The 17,479-nt window shown below is 43.0% G+C and overlaps 1 protein-coding gene across 5 annotated transcripts in view; it reads left to right on the forward strand.

Annotated features, from left to right (window-relative positions):
• STX18 (syntaxin 18) overlaps positions 1-17,479 on the forward strand; it is a 139,839-nt gene that overhangs the window by 48,190 nt on the left and 74,170 nt on the right. For all 5 annotated transcript variants that reach the window (XM_081303945.1, XM_081303944.1, XM_081303943.1 and 2 more), the window contains exon 2: positions 16,597-16,664. In XM_081303945.1, coding sequence (XP_081160071.1) covers positions 16,597-16,664 — 68 coding nt within the window. The remainder of the gene's footprint in view (positions 1-16,596; positions 16,665-17,479) is intronic.

Genomic DNA, 17,479 nt, shown 5'->3' on the forward strand with positions numbered 1-17,479 from the left:
TCATCTTAAAACCAGGCTGTTGTCATTTTGACATACTGTACTACTTGGAGGAACGATGTGGTGGAGAGCACCACCTAGTGAATGGGACTTGTACTTGCCGCAGTGGGTAAAAGATTAGAAAATTGGTCTGCACTGGTGTAACTCTTGCTACTTGGCTTGCAAAGAAGCACATTTTTGTGTTGCTCCTAGCACATAATTTTAACCTGGGGTCAGGATTCCACGAGAGCAGTTTTGATGTCTTGTCTTTATTTGTGGCTTTCCCACTGCTACTAGGCCTTGCTGTCTTCACAAACATTTCCTCCTTATATCTGATATTATAATTCAAAGAAAAAAATATTGTCTGTTGGGGCAGTGTTTGGTCTTTGAGGGCTTCATGTTTTTGAGTGCTGGTGTTTAACTTCAGCGATAGACTACCCACAAACCTCATACTGCCCTGCTAAGCACTCGCCTCAGAGGAGGAGGAGTTAGTGCTGACTGTGAACGGTAGGTTATAAATTGCTGACTGCTTACTAAGAGCATGTGTGCCTTTGTAAAAAACTATGTGAAAAAATTTCATGTATTTTTTTTAAACTTTAAAAATCTTTAACACTTCATAACCACCAGTGTTTAAATATGACAGTTCTTTAATGTTCATTTTAGAGTAACAAATCCCTGATAAAATATATCACTCATTCCTTTGTTGCATGTTCCTAGACATTTGTTGAGCTAGAAACTGTGCCAGTTTTGGGGAATCCAAAATGAGCATTACATAGTTCTTTTTGGACTTAGAATTTTTAAAGAATCTTTTAATTCTTCATCACAAAAGGGAGTGAACGTATTCCTGGAATGTGGAATGCACTATAATAGATTACTTGGTATTTTCAGCCATGGATTTTTTAAAGTTGATGGATTCATTTTTATGAGTTTGGAGTATGGTAGGTAATAGAAGGCTTTGTAGTAACTCCTCTCTGTTTTAGTCCTTCAACTCAAGTTCGAGCTTCAGAGAGCCAAGTTTGGAGGCACACAGTGAAGAATCTAAGAGCAAGCTCTGGAGTCTATTCTGAAATCTATTCTAGACTGGGACCCTGACTTTCCAACTTATTAGCTGGATCAGTTTCCTCATCTATTTTCTGATTTGTTGTGAGAATTTAATAAAATAATCAGTGCACAGGCTTAATACAGTGCCTGACACGTTAAACACTAGGTATTTATCATGACCCATGACTCCATCTCTCCCTTCTTTGTGTGCTGTAAGGCAGACGTATGAGTGGCCATCACGTGTACTGTCTTGCCCCCACCCGTCCCTGAGAGTGGCTGGTCAGTGTTGTTTCACAGACAGACTCTGCCAGCTGTCCTCAGTGCTGCACTGCAAAGTCCGTCCTTGTGAACGGTGTGTTACAAAAAGCTTGCGTGTGTGCTGGCACATTTGTAATCAGTTTCTTAACCTGAGCCCGAGTGAGCCAAGTGCCTCTGAAGCTCAGAACGATGCGTAGAAAGTGTCTTGTGTGTGTGTATGTCCTTTTTTTCTTTTTTCTTTTTTTAAGGGGAGAGATCAGATTCATAACTCTATCAGTCTTAGAGGCATCCACGCCCTATGAAAAGGTCAAGAACTCTACTTTGGATGTTCAGGACTTCCTATAACGCCATTTGAGAAATTATAAATCTAACCCCTTCTAGAGAGTGAGACTTGGGTTTGAATATTAAAGATATATATTTTTAAAGATATGTAAGTAAATTTTAAGAATAGAATTGAGATTTTAAGTGGACAAGCTCAAATATAAGTGAAATGGTTTCTTCCTCTCACCCCTGTTGTCAAAGTTCTGAAGAGCAAGGAAAAGTAAAGCGCGCAGGCTCTGAGAGTAGACTCTGGTGCCTGCACGGCACTGCTACTTACTAGTGAGGCACTGGGCCAGCTGCTTTGCTTCTCATGTCTGTCAAATGGGAACAATAAGGTCATAACAGGACTGTTGAGTGGAGTGCTGGTTAAAAAGCTCCCCCTGGCACTTAGTGAGCGCTGCCAGTCAATTCAGTTGCACATTCACTCAGCAGACATTTATGGTATTTCCAAATCAGTTCCCTTTTATGAATTGTATAGGTGAATACCTTGTTGTCTGTTTATCCTACTCCTTATCAACATGTGAACAACTGTAAATACTTATTTCCTTTTTTTAATATTTATTTTTTAGGTGTAGTTGGACGCAGCACCTTTATTTTATTTATTTTATTTTTTTGTGGTGCTGAGGATTGAACCCATGCCTTACATGTGCTAGGTAAGCGCTCTACCGCTGAGCCACAACCCCAGCCCCGGAAAATACTTATTTCTTCTGATCAAACTTTCATATGAGTGGTCATCACGTGTACTGTCTTGCCCCCACCCATCCCTGAGAGTGGCTGGCCAGTGTTGTTTCACAGACAGATTCTGCCGGCTGCCTTCAGGGCTGCACTGAATTGCTGTGAGTCAGAGAGCCTTGACAATTGAGAATCTTAAGTACACGGGGGCCTTAGAATCATGCTGAAAACTTGGGAAGCATAAACAGGAGTAAAAAGAAGCCAACAGAGTTTCCCTGTAGGAGCTTTCAAGTTGAAACATCAAACATCATCTTGGAATTCCTGAGCTGAAAAGCATCTCAGGGATCTTCCCCATCTGACCTTCGCAGCATGAGGATGAGAAAGCTCAGCACAGCCAGAGAACAGCTCGGAGTCACCCTGGGCCTAGAGGTGGCATTCTTGCTTCCTGCCTATCTACCACTATAATTTCAAGAGAGAAAAAGGCCCCCTGTGGAGTTCAAGTAGGAGCAGCCATTCCAGAATAAGCATGTAGTAATGAGAAGACTATTCCGTGGAGCAGAGATCCATACTGGGAAAAAGAAAGGCATTAGGAGCAGGAGGAAAGATGCAGAGGAGGTCCCTAGGAACCAGTTAACTGATTAACTTGTGCTTGGCAGAAGAGAATACCTGTTGGCAGTGAACTCACTGCCCACCAAGCACATGCACGCTGTGGTGTGACAGTGCAGCAGGGCTGGAGAACCCTATTCCCTTTACAAGTTTTATTCCAGGGCCTCTTCTTGTAAGAGTATCTTGCCTCACTGCTAATGACTTGAGCATCTAAGAATATGCATTTTCTCTCTTATCCTGACTCCTAAACTCAAAACAGCCATTTTCTCTGATAAACATCTGAACAAAAAGCTGTCTCTTCCTTCAAGGGGACCATCGAGCTGCTTTGAACTTCAGGTTTCGTTTGAGTTGTGTGTGCTGTCCACCGTAACACTCTGTTAACCAAAGTCATGGGAGACCATGGGTTTCGCCCAAGCTCCTGCACTAGGCTCCAACAGACCAGGTCAAACCAATATGGAGTCACTCACGTTAATGCCACATAAGCAAACTGAAATTTTAAGGCGGATGAGTTTTTCTTTTATATAGGAGATTTCAGTATAATAAGGAAGTCCCCTCTGCTTTAACCCTCCTGGAAAAATGACCTAAAGTATTCTAATGTTAACCAAGCAGTCATTTGATTTTATTATTCTGTTTCCTTGTTTATGAAACACATTTTCCTGCTTATACCAGTGGGAGCTCTCATTCTCTTTTGCACAGTAAAGGCTGCCTCTTAATAGATGGCAAGTTCCATCTGTAACTAAATTTCTTATAATTTTGTCAGTCATCATCATCTGACAGCTTAGCTTACCACAAGGTACAGTTTGCCTTGTGGGTGAAGAAGAAAACTTAGAGTGACTGAGCACCTATCTTGTACCAGACACAGGGTCAGAGTCCTTAGAGACATTATTCTCATTAACAACTTGTAGTCACTTTCCGCAGCCTTATTGACGCAAGCTTACACCTGAGATGCGACTGGAAGAGGCTAAGGAAACTGGCCCAAAGCCACAACACGAGTAGGGGGTACAGCTGGGAGCCATCTGGGTCAGTTGGGCTGGGCAGTTCATGTGTGCACCCTCCACACACAGTCTCGAAACCAAACAGGACCTGGACTAGACCTGTACAGCAGTGTGAAGCCACGGCAGACCCGCCCTGAGCTGCCTACCCTGCTCTCACTCATCCCCATCCCTGTTCCCCAGTACCCTCTTAGTGCACCTGGCCCATACTGGGCCTGGCATAGTCATCAAATGGACAAATGAAAGGAAGGCATCCAAACACACAGAAGAGATGGGAGTGATTGTTGACCAGCATGCATCTGCAAAGCCCCATACTCCCGCCTCATTGTGTGCTTTTAGGCCAGAAGGAGTGGAGAGTGTTTGATTCCAGTAGGCAATAGTTATCAAAGACTCTCTTGTGATATTTTTGTGGAGGAAACATTTTAAAAATGGACTGCTAGGGTATCTAACTAGTTGATTTTCCACTGGAAGGGGTCTGGAGAACCAAGGCAGGGGGACAGCCAGTCACTTGCTTTATAGTCTATGCACCTTCCAGCCTTTGTTAGGCAAATAGAAAGGGCAGATAAACACTAGGAGTAGACAGAACTCTGGAAATACAGGGAATGCATTGAGCAATGCCAAATAAATGCAGTTTGGGGAATGCAAATACATAATTAGATTATAATATTTAGAGAAAGTTGGGGCTGGAAGAAGAGAGGAGAGGGGTTGAATGTGTGGTAAGCAGTTGATTTTTCTTCAGGTTGAAGAACCCTACACCAGTTTTAAAAAGGAAGCTATACTGAGCTTCATGAGAAATGCAAGCACTGTCTTGGACTGCTCCACTCTTAAGACTGAATCTCATCATTCACACTAAGAATCCAGGATTTAATTTTTCTTTTTTTAAAAATTTTTATTTTATTTATTTATTTATTGATATCAGGGATTTAACCCAGGAAGTACTTAACCAGTGAGCCACATCCCCAGCCCTCTTTTATATTTTATTTAGAGAGAGGGTCTCACTAAGTTGCTGAGACTGGCTTTGAACTCGAGATCCTCCTACCTCAGCTTCCAAAGATGCTGAGATTACAGGAGTGTGCCACTGTCCCCAGCCTCTAATTTTTCTAATTTTGAAATTTCTTTAAAGAGGATAGGAGCTTAGCATTAGAAAGATAGCAGTACTTCTCAAGGTTTTAGAAAGTTGCTAATATCAGAATTAGACCACCACATCCATCTACCTCACGTTACTCAGCCTTGTCCCCTGGGTTTAACCAGCCCTATTGCCTGCTACTCAGCACTCTGTGAAGTTAGAACAAAGGGGTGGAATTCAAAAAATTGACTTTATTTCATGCACATAGTTTTTCTTTGTGTTTCTTTAAAAAACATGCTATAGTCTTAGACTTGCAGTCCAATAAGATTAGTACAGATTTTCCACAAAATTGCGGAACAGGTTATTTAGCTATTTATTACAGTTCTCCTTGGATCAAGGTAGCCTTGTGGTATTTCTAATAAGATTTCCAGACTGATGGGATAAGGTACTTTATGTATTCAGCTAACATTTAGCAGACATTTAGAGCATGCCCTGGAAGACTGCATGCAGGCAGGGTAGGAATTAACCAGAAGCCTGCATTTTAGAACCTCCCTGGGCCCTGCACCTTGGAGTAGAAGTTGGAAGTCAGAAAGAAGACACTCAGGCAGAGAAGCGGGTACCAGAGTGCAGGGGCAGACAGGAGGCGGCTTGCTGTGCTGTGGTGCATAGGCAGGCTCACACCACCAAGTACAGGAGGAGGAGCCCTTGTGAGGCCTTATGCAGATAGATGTTTAACAGGAAGAGTGGGTAGCACTGGTGGACCAGCTTCACTTGTGGGTGAAAAAAGAAGGAAGAGTCGAAACATTTGATTTTCTGACTTGGGGAATTTGGAAAGAGAGGATCAAGGGTTTGTCTTTGGGGCAATGGGTACAGGAGGGACGGAGGACACGAGAGAGTGGAGTGTGAGCAGTTGTGTTAGTATCCCACTGGGACATGCTGCTTTCAGAACACCAGAGAGATCCACAGTGGTATGTATGTCCAGCACGCTGAGCTGGAGCATGGGAGAGAGCTGGGGGCTGGGTGGCTATTTACGGACCTGGCAAACAAAGCTGTGGGTTGGAATGAGGGGAGCAGCAAGGAAGTGTCAAGGAAAGAGCCAAGGACTAAGTAAGGAAAAAAAGTCAAGTGTCAAGGAAAGGTCAGAGGTTAGCATAGGAGAGAAACCTGTGAAGGAAGGCAGAGGCTGAAGAGAGAAGCTGCAGAGGGTGGTGTTCTGGAAGACAAGGGGGCTGGTGCTTCAGGAGGGGGTGGAAGAGCTGCAGAGGCTTGTGATCACGGAAAGCAGGCCGGCCAGAGCCCCTGCCACTGCCACCCCTCCTGGCTCCACAGTCACTGAGGGCCCAGCCCTTAGAACTTGCTTGCTGAACAATTGTCGAAAGGAAAGAAGAACAAGAAAGGAATGGTTCATATATTAGTTCCTAACAAACTGGCTGCTCAGAGCACAGTGGAATGTCTGTGACCGTGCCAGGCTCTCTGTGGGTGACTGGTCCCAGGGAGTCCTCTTGCATAGGGACAGGACTCATCCCCGCAATGTGACTTCAGCAGGGTCTAGAGGTATGCTAGTCTGAACTTCTAATTCAGACTTTTAGTAATTGGTATTGATGTATTTTTCAATTAAGGCTGAAGGGAGTGGATTTGGAATGTAGTTAGTGGACTCCAAATTAAACTTGGGAACACGATCCTTGTGAAAAATCATTCAGCTTATCAGTAGTTGGCAAACGTTTGTACAGCAGTGGTTGTTCTGGCTGCGCCTTTGGCTGCATACTAAACTGAGCAGCAAGCTGTGTCCACTGATTGAATGAAAAAATAATGATTTTGTGTTACAGGGAACTTTTTACAATATGCCAGAGGGACCTACTGGAGTCTCTTTAATCTTGAACAATGCTCGATTCTTGCAGAGGCAAATTATGCAAATCATACTTAGTGTTTCATGATCAATCAGGTCTTTGTTGGAAGTGTTGTGAGTGCCAGCAGAACAGAATTCCTATCCTCTCTGGAAGGGGAGGGGGTGCAAGTCAGACCACTGCTGTGATCAGCAAAGGACACTTGTCAACTGCTTTGAACTCGCCCTACAGTTAAAATGCAGCCATTCTTTGTGAAGAATCCCACCGTTTTGCACAGTCTTTTGTTTTACAGTTTATCCTGCTTATAATTTACAAAGTTCCCCTGAAGGAGCAGCTAGCCAAGCTGTTGTGTGGGTGACACACATAAACAGAGCTGGGCCTGCCGCCTGGGATGGCAGATGGCATCCTTGCTCTGGAGCTCCCTTTGTGTGGACTCTGCCTAGAGTGCAAGGTTTTAAATCTTCCTGGACCCATCCAGAGTGCACAAGGATGTGTAAAACTAGGTCATTTCTGCCTCAGCATGTGCACAACTGTTAACCTTGATTAATCCTTGATTCTAGAAAAAAGAAAGAGCCAGAGAAATGTTAAAACCTTGGGGAGGGGGGAATGGTGACGTTTCTGAGCAAGCTTATATTATTGATCCCTGCTGCTCGAATTCTTGTGTTGCCACCTAGTGGAGCGTGGGAGGAATGCAGCTGGTTTGCCGGGCTTGTAGTCTGTCTCCCATCTTAGTAGTTCTTGAAGGAGCTAGAAAAATCAAATCCATCTGGAACATTAAATAATTATTGAGGAGCCAGGTGTGGCAGCACATGCAGTCTCAGCTACCAGGGAGGCTGAGGCCGGAAGATCTCCAGTTTGAGGCCACCCTGGGCAACTTAGTGAGACCCTGTCTCAAAAAAACAAAAATTTAGGAGTCACTTTGGGCGCGTGCTTGAACAGCAGTATCAGACATGAAAACAATTCAGATACGATTGTGACACCTCTGGAATCAATACACTTGCAGGAGGGTCTAAACTGGCCTAGAAATGGTGAAGGCTTTCCAAGTGTGAACCCTGAGCAGAGTATTATGAGCAGGAGCAAATCAGAAGCCTAGGATCAGGCAGTGGCAAGGGCTTTGCGCCTGGAGAATGCAGCAGGAATTATGATCCTGAGGGCACTGAGAAGTATGTGGGAAGATTTTAAAACATTTCTGTTTACAAATATTATAAATACTAATGTAGGAAAATCTCAAAGTGCAAAAAATATTAAGAAAGCAGTGTCCATGTCATACCCAGAGAGCCATTAGTGTTTCTTTTTTAAATTTTTTTTATTGGTTGTTCAAAACATTACGAAGCTCTTGACATATCATATTTCATACATTTGATTCAAGTGGGCCATTAGTGTTTCAACAAGCAGTCCTGTGGATTCCTGTGTGTTCCGTTTTAATTAGGCACGGCATGTAGTGTACACAGTGGATCACGTGGCCCATACTTTGGGCAAGAGCTTTGGCCAGCCTCCTTTCTGCCTGGGTTTATCCTCACCAAACAACGTATTTGTGGGAAACTGCCTGTGTCATAAGTCCCTGGTGCTGAGTCCTTGTCAACAGCAGATGCACCTATGTGACCATGTCTCATATGTACACTTTGGGGTGTTTGTTTCTGTTTGGACCCTCCTACTAGAACCTCTGTGTGTGTGAGGACAGGAACATGAGAGTCTTTTTTTTTTTTCTCCCTGCCAAATGCCTCCAATAAAGGTCCCACATTACTGCTGTTTTATAGTCAATTTGCTTGTATTTTATAATCAATTTGTGGAGAATTTCAGTATCTTGATGCTTTGGAGAATTAGCCTTTTTTAAATGTAGCCAGTGAAAAGTGAATTTGATTTATCTTCAGAGAAAAAAAGGGGTGAAAAACCTGTCCTCGTAGAGTTTAACTTGCTTAGAGTGGCGTCAATTCTGTGCTGCCCTGGGCTGAGTATGCTGCCTTTCACCTGAATCAGTTTGATCTCAGTACATCCTGCCTACACTTCTGGTAAAACTAGCCCTTAGAGATGTGATCATGCTAAGGCTAAATGGCAAAGTCACCTCCACGGGTAGACCTGTGGAGGTTGGAGGCACTCAGACACTGTGGGAGTCAGGCAGTCTTCCATTTATTTTGAACAATTTGTACGTAATGCATTAGTTACCTCAGTGTATTCTCATCCAAAATGGAGTGAGCGTGGGACCTACTTTCTGTGGTTGTTTGAAGAAGTACATGAGGGAATAGATGCCTAACATTTAAATTAATGCATGCTGCAGAGGAGATGTGCAGGGAATTAACATTAACTTGTGCTGCTACTACTACTTTTTTAAAAAAACAATTTTTCCCCCTTCCTTTAGTATTGAAATCCAGGGAGACTAAGCAATTTGCTCAAAATTGTAGTTGTCAAAACTTAGGGGCGCTTATAAAATATAGCCCTTTCCTCTCAGCCTAGTGTTGGAATTACCTGAAAGAAAAATACAGAAGAAAAAAAAGCCAAGTAGAGAACCTGGCTTTAGATTTTTGGCCAACTCTGGGTGGACTGCAGGCCGGAGTACATCCTCTCTGCTGTGGGCTGATCTGAGAACAGGGCGGGGGTGGGGGCCAGTGCAGCAGCTCATTTTTTTCTCCAAATGTCCTCTGGCTCCTTTCTCTGGAAGAGAAAGAGCAAGGAAAGGTTGGGAGATGGGCCAAGAACCAGACTAGCCCAGGTCCTTCCACATAGGGCGTCAGGACTCCTTCCACTGGGGGTGACCCAGCAGGGATCCCACCCTGAATCCTGCCAACCCTCTATATTTCTTATTTATTTCTCTTCCTGGCCCGCAGTGTCCCAAGCCCCACACAGTCTTTTGCCCAGGATTTCTTTTCTCAATCCCAGGTTATACTCAATCCCAGGTTAAAGGACAGATATAGAGGAGCTGTAGCAGGAAAGCCAATTCTGTATATTTCTTTCCTTACATGTTGAAATCATCTTTTGAAGTGTCTTGATGATTGATATTCAAAATGAACTGCTCACGTTGTCCTACCAGTTTTTCTGGCCATCCTGTTTTTGTGTGGACCTTCTTAGCATCCATGTGACCTTGCCAATTCTGAGTCTTGTGTTGCAAACACAGGGAACAGTAAGTAGCCAGTTTGGGAGAAGATGGCTTTGGTTAGGAAGTCATACCTTTATTGCAGATCCTTCTATATCCATTGTAGTTTAAATTTTTTTCCTTTGTTATGGATTGAACCCAGAGTCTTGCTCACGTTAAGCAAGCAAAGAATTTTTTTTTAAATCAGCATACAGAAATACTCCCACATGAAACCCAATTTATATTTCTATGAAAAAACTCTCAAATTTAGATAGGTAAAATATTAGTAACATATTAATCTTTTGATGGCATACTATAGAATAAGTAACATTGCCCTTAAGTTACCTAGACCTATAGTCCCAGTTCTGCCCACTTAATGACCTTGTGACCGTGCGTGGGCCTCAGTTTTTAAGCAGTATGGTAGGTAATGTCTCAGCCATGAGATTATTACGAGGGATGGGAGTGGGAGTGACTGTGTATGTGTGGAGTAATTTATGCACTGCCTAGCATACTTGTGGCTGGTTCTTGGTAAGCACTGATCTCTGTGGGTAAATCAAGTGTGTAAGGTGTGGCTGGCTATAGTTGCTGAAGGAAGAAAGCAGCCTGAAATTGCTCATGTTGACTACTTTTCCCAGGTCCTAGTCATGTTCCTTGTGAATATAGCACTAGAGAACTCAAGCCTGGTACTTAGACTGCCTGGCTTCAATCCAGACTTCAACCCAGGGTGCCCAAGCAAGGGACTCCTCTTTGACTCAGTTTTCTCATGTGTGGAATAGATACGATAACATTACCACCTCCCTGGGGTTGCAGGAAGGAGTAGATGAACTAATGCATACAGAGCTCTAGAAACTGTCAGCCTCAGAGTAAACTCACCAAAGGTTTTGTTGTCATTGATTTTTTAAAGTGACATTGATCCTATTTCATAGATGTAAGTGAAGATTGCAAGTATGTAGAAATAAATAACTAGAGGTTGTTGGAATTTAGTTGTTGGTTTAAATATGGATTATTACTAGTTTGGTAGCAGAAAATATATGCCTCAAAATGACTAAAAGTGTTAAAAGTAAGAAGGTTCTACATGGATGATTTTGAAAACTATTTGTGTTTTGTTATGGAAAATTTCAAGTGTTTATTAGAGTAGACAGAGTAGTAGAAGGAACCTCTAGGTACACGTGTGCCCATCTGCAGTGACCTCACTGCTGAAACCGCTGATCCCGTTCCATCTGTTGCATTCCCATCTTATGTTGAAGCAAATCTCAGTTATTATATGATTTCATTTATAAATTGTTCAGTACTTATCTCAAAAAGAGAAGGAATTTAAAGCTAAAAAAGATAAATAAAAACATAGTCATAATATATAATGCCTTTTTATACCTAAATGAAAATTCATCATAATTTCTTAATATCATTAAATATTAAGTGGGAAATTATTTGACCAGTGAAATGACGACAACAATACCCAGCAGGCATTAAAATGACTTTAACACCAAAGGAAACTAGAAAACACCAGCATGTCATTAATGCTGGCACTGAGAGAGCCCACGCCAGCTCAGCACCGGTAGGGGCCAGTTCCAGCTCTATCATTCCTCTCACCTCTCAGAGTTTGGGTTCCTTCCCACTAAGAAAATCATCTGTTTCCACAGGTCATGGTCAGAATGAAATGAAACAACCCACTCAGCAGTGACTGGCACAGGAGATATAAAATAAATATTCATTCCCCTTCCTTTTTACTTTTCTCTTTTAGCTAGTTTGAATTTTTATCTTAAACTACAGTTTGTGTTAGAAATACAGGATTCTTTAGTCTTTGTCCATACCCATCCTCTGTTGGTGACATAGTTAATATCAAGGGGCAGTGCCATCAAACCACAGCTGTGATAAAAACTCTTTTCCACAACAGACTGTCAGTCAGGTGGAAAATGGTCCACTTCGTGGGGCACATGATCATTTTGTGAAGCACATCAGACCGCAGTCTCAGTAGATTGTACATAGTCTGGCAGTACCTTATGAATACCCCTTGCAGTTTGGAGAGAACTACTTACTTGCACAAATAGGTGTCTTGTCCCTCTTCAATTGCTTGTTCACTCAGATATCTGGGTGTAGAATGTGCAATACCTTTCAGATCTTTTTGATCCCATCAGTGTATCAGGATCCATCAGATCGTGAGGCCTTTTTTGTTGGGTTTCTTTCCTCCCCACCCCTCCCCTTTTCTCTCCTTTCCTTCTTTTTAAACACTTAAGAACTGTAGGGGATAAAAAAAAAAATGTATAGACAGAGATTCTGACCTCAGGAGCTGAACTAAAGTTTGCTAGGGGTCACAGATAAATACTTGTCATGTAATCTGGACAGTGCAAACAGGTGTCAAAAAGGGAGGTGTTCAGGAAGCCTTTAGGAGGAGGTGGCAATTAAGTGAACCTGGAAGAATGAGCAGAGTTTCTCCTGAAGCAGTGGTGTCAGCTCTCCAAGCAGAGGGAGGTACACAGCAGTGACATGGGTGTCCCTTTGCTACGAGCACTCCCTATACTTAGCCCTGGCATCTTGTCAGCCGCCTGGTCCCACCGAGGGTTCACCAATGGTGCTTTCCTTTTTCTCCGTCTCTGGCATCTCAATTGTAAGAACACTAATTTTAAAGGGAAAATGTACTTTCTTTTTCTCTGATCCCCTTCCAAACTTCACACTGGAATGTTTTTTTCTCCTTTTAAAAGAGGCATTCTCTTAAGTGTACGAATATTCCTACTTTATCATGTGACTCGAAACTAGCACTGTATGTAGAATCATTAAAAATCAAAGCATACAAGTGTTCAGCTGCTCTAAAAATTTGAAAATTGTAAGGGGCTTATCAGAATTGTGTGAAATATAATGTGGTATCTTCAGCAGTTACAGCAGTTAATTCTAAAAAGTAGGTCTAAGCCTAATAGTAAACAGATCAGAACTTGGCCAAAAATCTCTGTAAAGATGATGGTAGTGTGCGATTAAACTGTCATATCCTGTTTTGTAAAGATGACCCTGTTATACGATGCTTTTTTCTTTGTCATTGATTTGTTACGATTTTTTTGGAATTTAATAGAAATTCAGAGCTCTCAAATGTCTAAAGAAATCTTAATGCTCCTATGTTTCTTTTCATTCTTGGCATTAAAATATTATTTTATACAGCATACTTTTAAGTTTGAGTTACTGTACTGATGAATTATTAAGTCAATAATTACTTAATACCTCTTAATTTACCAAGAATTCCATGTAATCCTAAACAGCCTTCACTCTATTTTAATAAACTTATTTTATCAAAATCTGCCATTACAGAGCACCTGAAGCTGGGATCACATTTTGTTACACTTTAACTGAAACCGCTTGCGACTGTGTTTTTATCAGATGCCATGGGTCTTCTTGTTCCTGGCGCTCATCCCTTCACCATTTGGTCTGCTAGTTTGCAGACCCAAACTAACTAAAAATGGGTAGCAGGGGCAAAGGACAGCTGATCCAGCCATGTAGTAGATTCCTTGGACCTTTTAAAACATTTTATGCAAAGTTTTATGATTCGTAAAAATATTGTTATGGTGATTAAGGCTCTAAGTAGATGTATTTGTTTCTTATTTCCACTGTAACAAATTATCATAAACTTGTGGCTTAAAACAATGTAGAGTTATTATCTTGTACTTCTGTAGTTCAGATGTCCAAAAGGTGACTCCCTGGACTAAAATCTGGTTTTCAAAAGGTCTGTGTTCTCTTCTGAGGGCTCTGGGGAGGATCGATCCCCTTGCCCTCCCCGCACCTAGAGGCACGCACGTTATGACTCTCTTCTGCCTCCTCCTTCCGCATTTAAGGGCCCTTGTGACTACCTTGCTACCTGGATAATCCAGGATAGTCATTTTATTTTAAGATTAGCTGACCAACAGCCTTAATTCATCTGCTACTTGATTCTCTTTGCCATGTAATGTATTCAGTTTCCAGGAATTAGGAGTTGGACATCTTTCAGGAGAAGGGAAGGCCAAAAAAGCATTATTCTGCCTTTCACAGTAGGTATAATCCTCCTGAGATTATTCAGTATCCACTGTTTATTCAACATTTAGTAAATGTTTCCGAGGCTCTGCTTTGTACCAGGAACTCAGTCTGACAATGTCTAGGGAGAGAGAGGACTGTTTTCTGTCTAGGAGCTTTTAGGTGCTGAGACAGATGCTTGGCAGTGCTTTATCATGGATGGGATCTGGCTGTAGCTGGGAGTGGCATGGGTGTGGAGAGGAAACAGGAGTTTTGAAGGGGAGGGGTTTGCCCTGGAGAGAATGGCCATGGGTTATCCCAGGGAGGAGAACCACTTGAGCTTGCTAGAGTCAGGAGCCCTAGATCTTGGACTCTGGAGTCTAGCAGGGAGCGTGGCAGGGCCAATACAACTGGGGACTTTGGGACCCAACTGTGAAGGACCTGCCTTTAAAAGGGATGACAGCCAGTGTCTCATGGGGCGGGGGGGGGGGGGGGGGGGCGGAGTCTTCTTCCTGCTGAGGAGGGTGTAAGCTGCCTGAAAACTTAAAAGTCTAAAATAATTAGTGAAGAACAAAACATAAAAAGCCAGAAATATATTTACAAAAGCAGAGCCCTTGATACATCCAGTCCACACAAGAGCTGGAACTAGACAAAGGAAAGATGGCTCTGGTGGTTTATTTAAGTGGGTACATCAAAGGCAGGGATAATGTTTCAAGGGCGGAGTCTTGCTTGTGATGTCTTGTAGTCAGCAGGTTGATTGGCATCTTGGCAGGTCACACCCATCAAAGGTGCTGTGTGGGATCACAGGCAGAGCTTGTGGGGGAAGTTCACCTGAATCAGATGGTCTATCCCTGTGGGGATGTCATGGGAAGTTCCCAGTGCCAGACTATCCCGTCACTAGGCTATGATGCACAACACAGTCCCACACAGCCCAGGGGCAGCTCTCCACAGGCCTTAAGTGCCAGGGCTGGGAGTGGACTTGCTGCCATTAGTTAAGCCTTGAGGTTAGGCCTCAGCGGCCCTTTAGCCAATCAGCCAGCAGAGTTGCTTCTTTGGTTGCTGTGTATTTGGAAAGCAGACCTCACCCCATGTATCCTATCTACCTGCTTCCCTTGCTCAATCCTTTATGTGGTTTACCTGGCCCCTAATAGAGGCCCCTAAAGAATTTTTGGCCCCTGGTAGCAGGGGTTGCAGGAAAGGGGATGGAAACCATTGAAGAAGAGTCACTTGATGGAAGCTTGTATGTAGTGTAGTCAGACATTGCTTGCACATCTCTTAAATTTTTTTCCAGACAAACTTATAAAGTCAGATTCCATGATACAGCTTAAGTGGAAAATAGGAGCAGAACTGTGTAGAAGGCAGCTCGGACTGTCCTGTGCTTGAATTCAAGCTCTGCCACTGAGTGTATGAGCTTGGATGAGTCAATTAGCTTCTGTGAGGCTGGCCTTCCCACACTGGCTAGTAAGACCAGGATAATCAGGACATGCAGCAGGGCTCTTGGGAAGAAAAAGAGACGACGTGTTGTTTATCTGTGAAATAAGCACAAAATATCTTAGCCATGTTTGTTTTCTTTGGTCCATATTCTTAAGTGTCTTAGGGCATCTGTCTGAACCACATGTATAATAAATAGTCTAGACCATGCAGGAAATTTAACTGAACCCCTGCAAGTTCAGCCTATCTCCAGAACTGAGAATGCTTCTTTTATGACAAGTACTATTTGATATTTAGACATATCCTCATTCCATGAATATTTATTGATCACCTTTTGTTCTTGTGCCTAGAATTGCAGGGAACACTGTGCAATCCCTCCTTGCAGAGTTCATAATGTCCCAAGAGAGGCACATGTGTAAAAGTGAAGTCAGAGTACGTGGATGCATGTAATTGAGTGTGCCAAGTGGGTGGTGTGTAGAAGTCCTTTTAAGTTGAAAGCAAAGTGAAAATTGGCTTGAGTTAGCCTTGACAGGAAAACTTTATGTGTGGAAGAAATGAAAATTCAGTAGACCTTTCAAGGCTAGAGCACAAGTGTTTGGCAGGAGTACAGAGAATGTGAGTGGGGACTGGATCAGTGGCCAGAGGACAGAGCAGACCTCCAGTTCATCACCCTCTCCTTCTGGAAACACTTCGGTCCCTGGCAGCTCTGATTCCAGTTTCTCCCTGCCTCTACTTAATTTTGAATTCTGAGCTCCACACACAGTATGGAACATGGTAGAGGCTCCAGAGTGGGTTTCTGTTGCAGCAGGAGTTGGCCAGCATGAGCACAAAGCTTTGTACCTGTACTTGGTATCTTGTTGTTCATCCATAGAAGCAAATCAGAGGGAAAACAGAGATTTGCTGCACAGGGATAATCATTCCCCCAGATCTTTTTTTAACCCTGTAGCATCATGGGCCCTACTTACGCACCTACCTAACTTCACCCTTAGAATCCATCTCCTGCAACACATGAGAGAAGAAATGCTTACTTGTAGATAGAAGACACACAGTTCCTGCTGTCTGATAACTCCTAGACAGGAGTTATCTCAGCTAGTCTCTGTATTCCTTAGAGATCACCTGTTCCTAGTGTCATAGATCACAGCAATGAGAGGTAGAAGGAAGGAACTTTTCATAAGAGAGGAGACCAGGCCCAGGAATGTTGGCAAGTCAGTAACTGCATGACTAAAACCTCAAGTTGCTCAGTTCATAGCTTCCCATTCTCTGCAGGCTGCATTCCATTCTCTGTTAATTTGATTTTCATGGCATTAGTGTAATCTATCTAATCTAATGAACTCCTTTCTTTTTTAATTTTAGATTTCTCATATTGGCAAACTGAGAGATTTTCTTCTGGAACACAGGAAAGATTACATTAATGCTTACAGGTAAGTGCATTTGCGGGGGGGGGAGGGGCGGGGGACGGACTTGGATTTGGACGGCTGTGTTCTTTTCTGTTCCTATGTTTCTTTTGAGCTTAATTTTTTTTTTTTTTTTTTTGGTTGGGAGGAGGTGCAGGGGAGTACTGGAGATTAAACTCAGGGGCACTCAACCACTGAGCCATATCCCCAGCCTTATTTTGTATTTTATTTAGAGACAGGGTCTCACTGAGTTGCTTAGTGCCTTGCTTTTACTGAGGCTGGCTTTGAACTCGCAATTTTCCTGCCTCAGCCTCCCGAGCCACTAGGATTACAAGCATGTGCCATCATGCCCGGCCCTTTTAAGCTTTTTGTCCTCACTTCTTACTTGACAACTCAGAGCTGTAATGAGGAAGATCAGTATAGCAGTGGAAGAACATGTGCAGAACAGAAGAAAACTCACAGCTGCTGTGCCTGTGTTCCCACAGCAATGTGATATCACAACTTCTGGTCTCTATCTCCATGGGTGCCATTACATCCTAGCATGTGATACTCTGATTTCTTACCAGAGCAGTACATAAAACTGGGAGCACGTATATTTCTATCACCTGAACCTTGAGGAGGGACAAGGTTTTCAAGGCTCTTGCTTGGCTCTCTTTGCCTGTATTTTGCTGTCCCAGCCTGTGACACTGGCCTTGCTGTTTGGGTGGTGCCCTTGTGAGCATGTTTCCATCTCACGCCTTCACTTCACTGTGTCAGGCCTTTCTTGCCCTTTCCAGTCTCAGTCCTCATGACCTCTTTCCTTGTCCTTCTCCTAGGCTTCTGACACTTGCTAGAGACATCAA

Source organism: Spermophilus citellus, assembly GCF_964194105.1.
Source record: "Spermophilus citellus genome assembly, chromosome: 8".
Classification (NCBI taxonomy): domain Eukaryota; kingdom Metazoa; phylum Chordata; class Mammalia; order Rodentia; family Sciuridae; genus Spermophilus; species Spermophilus citellus.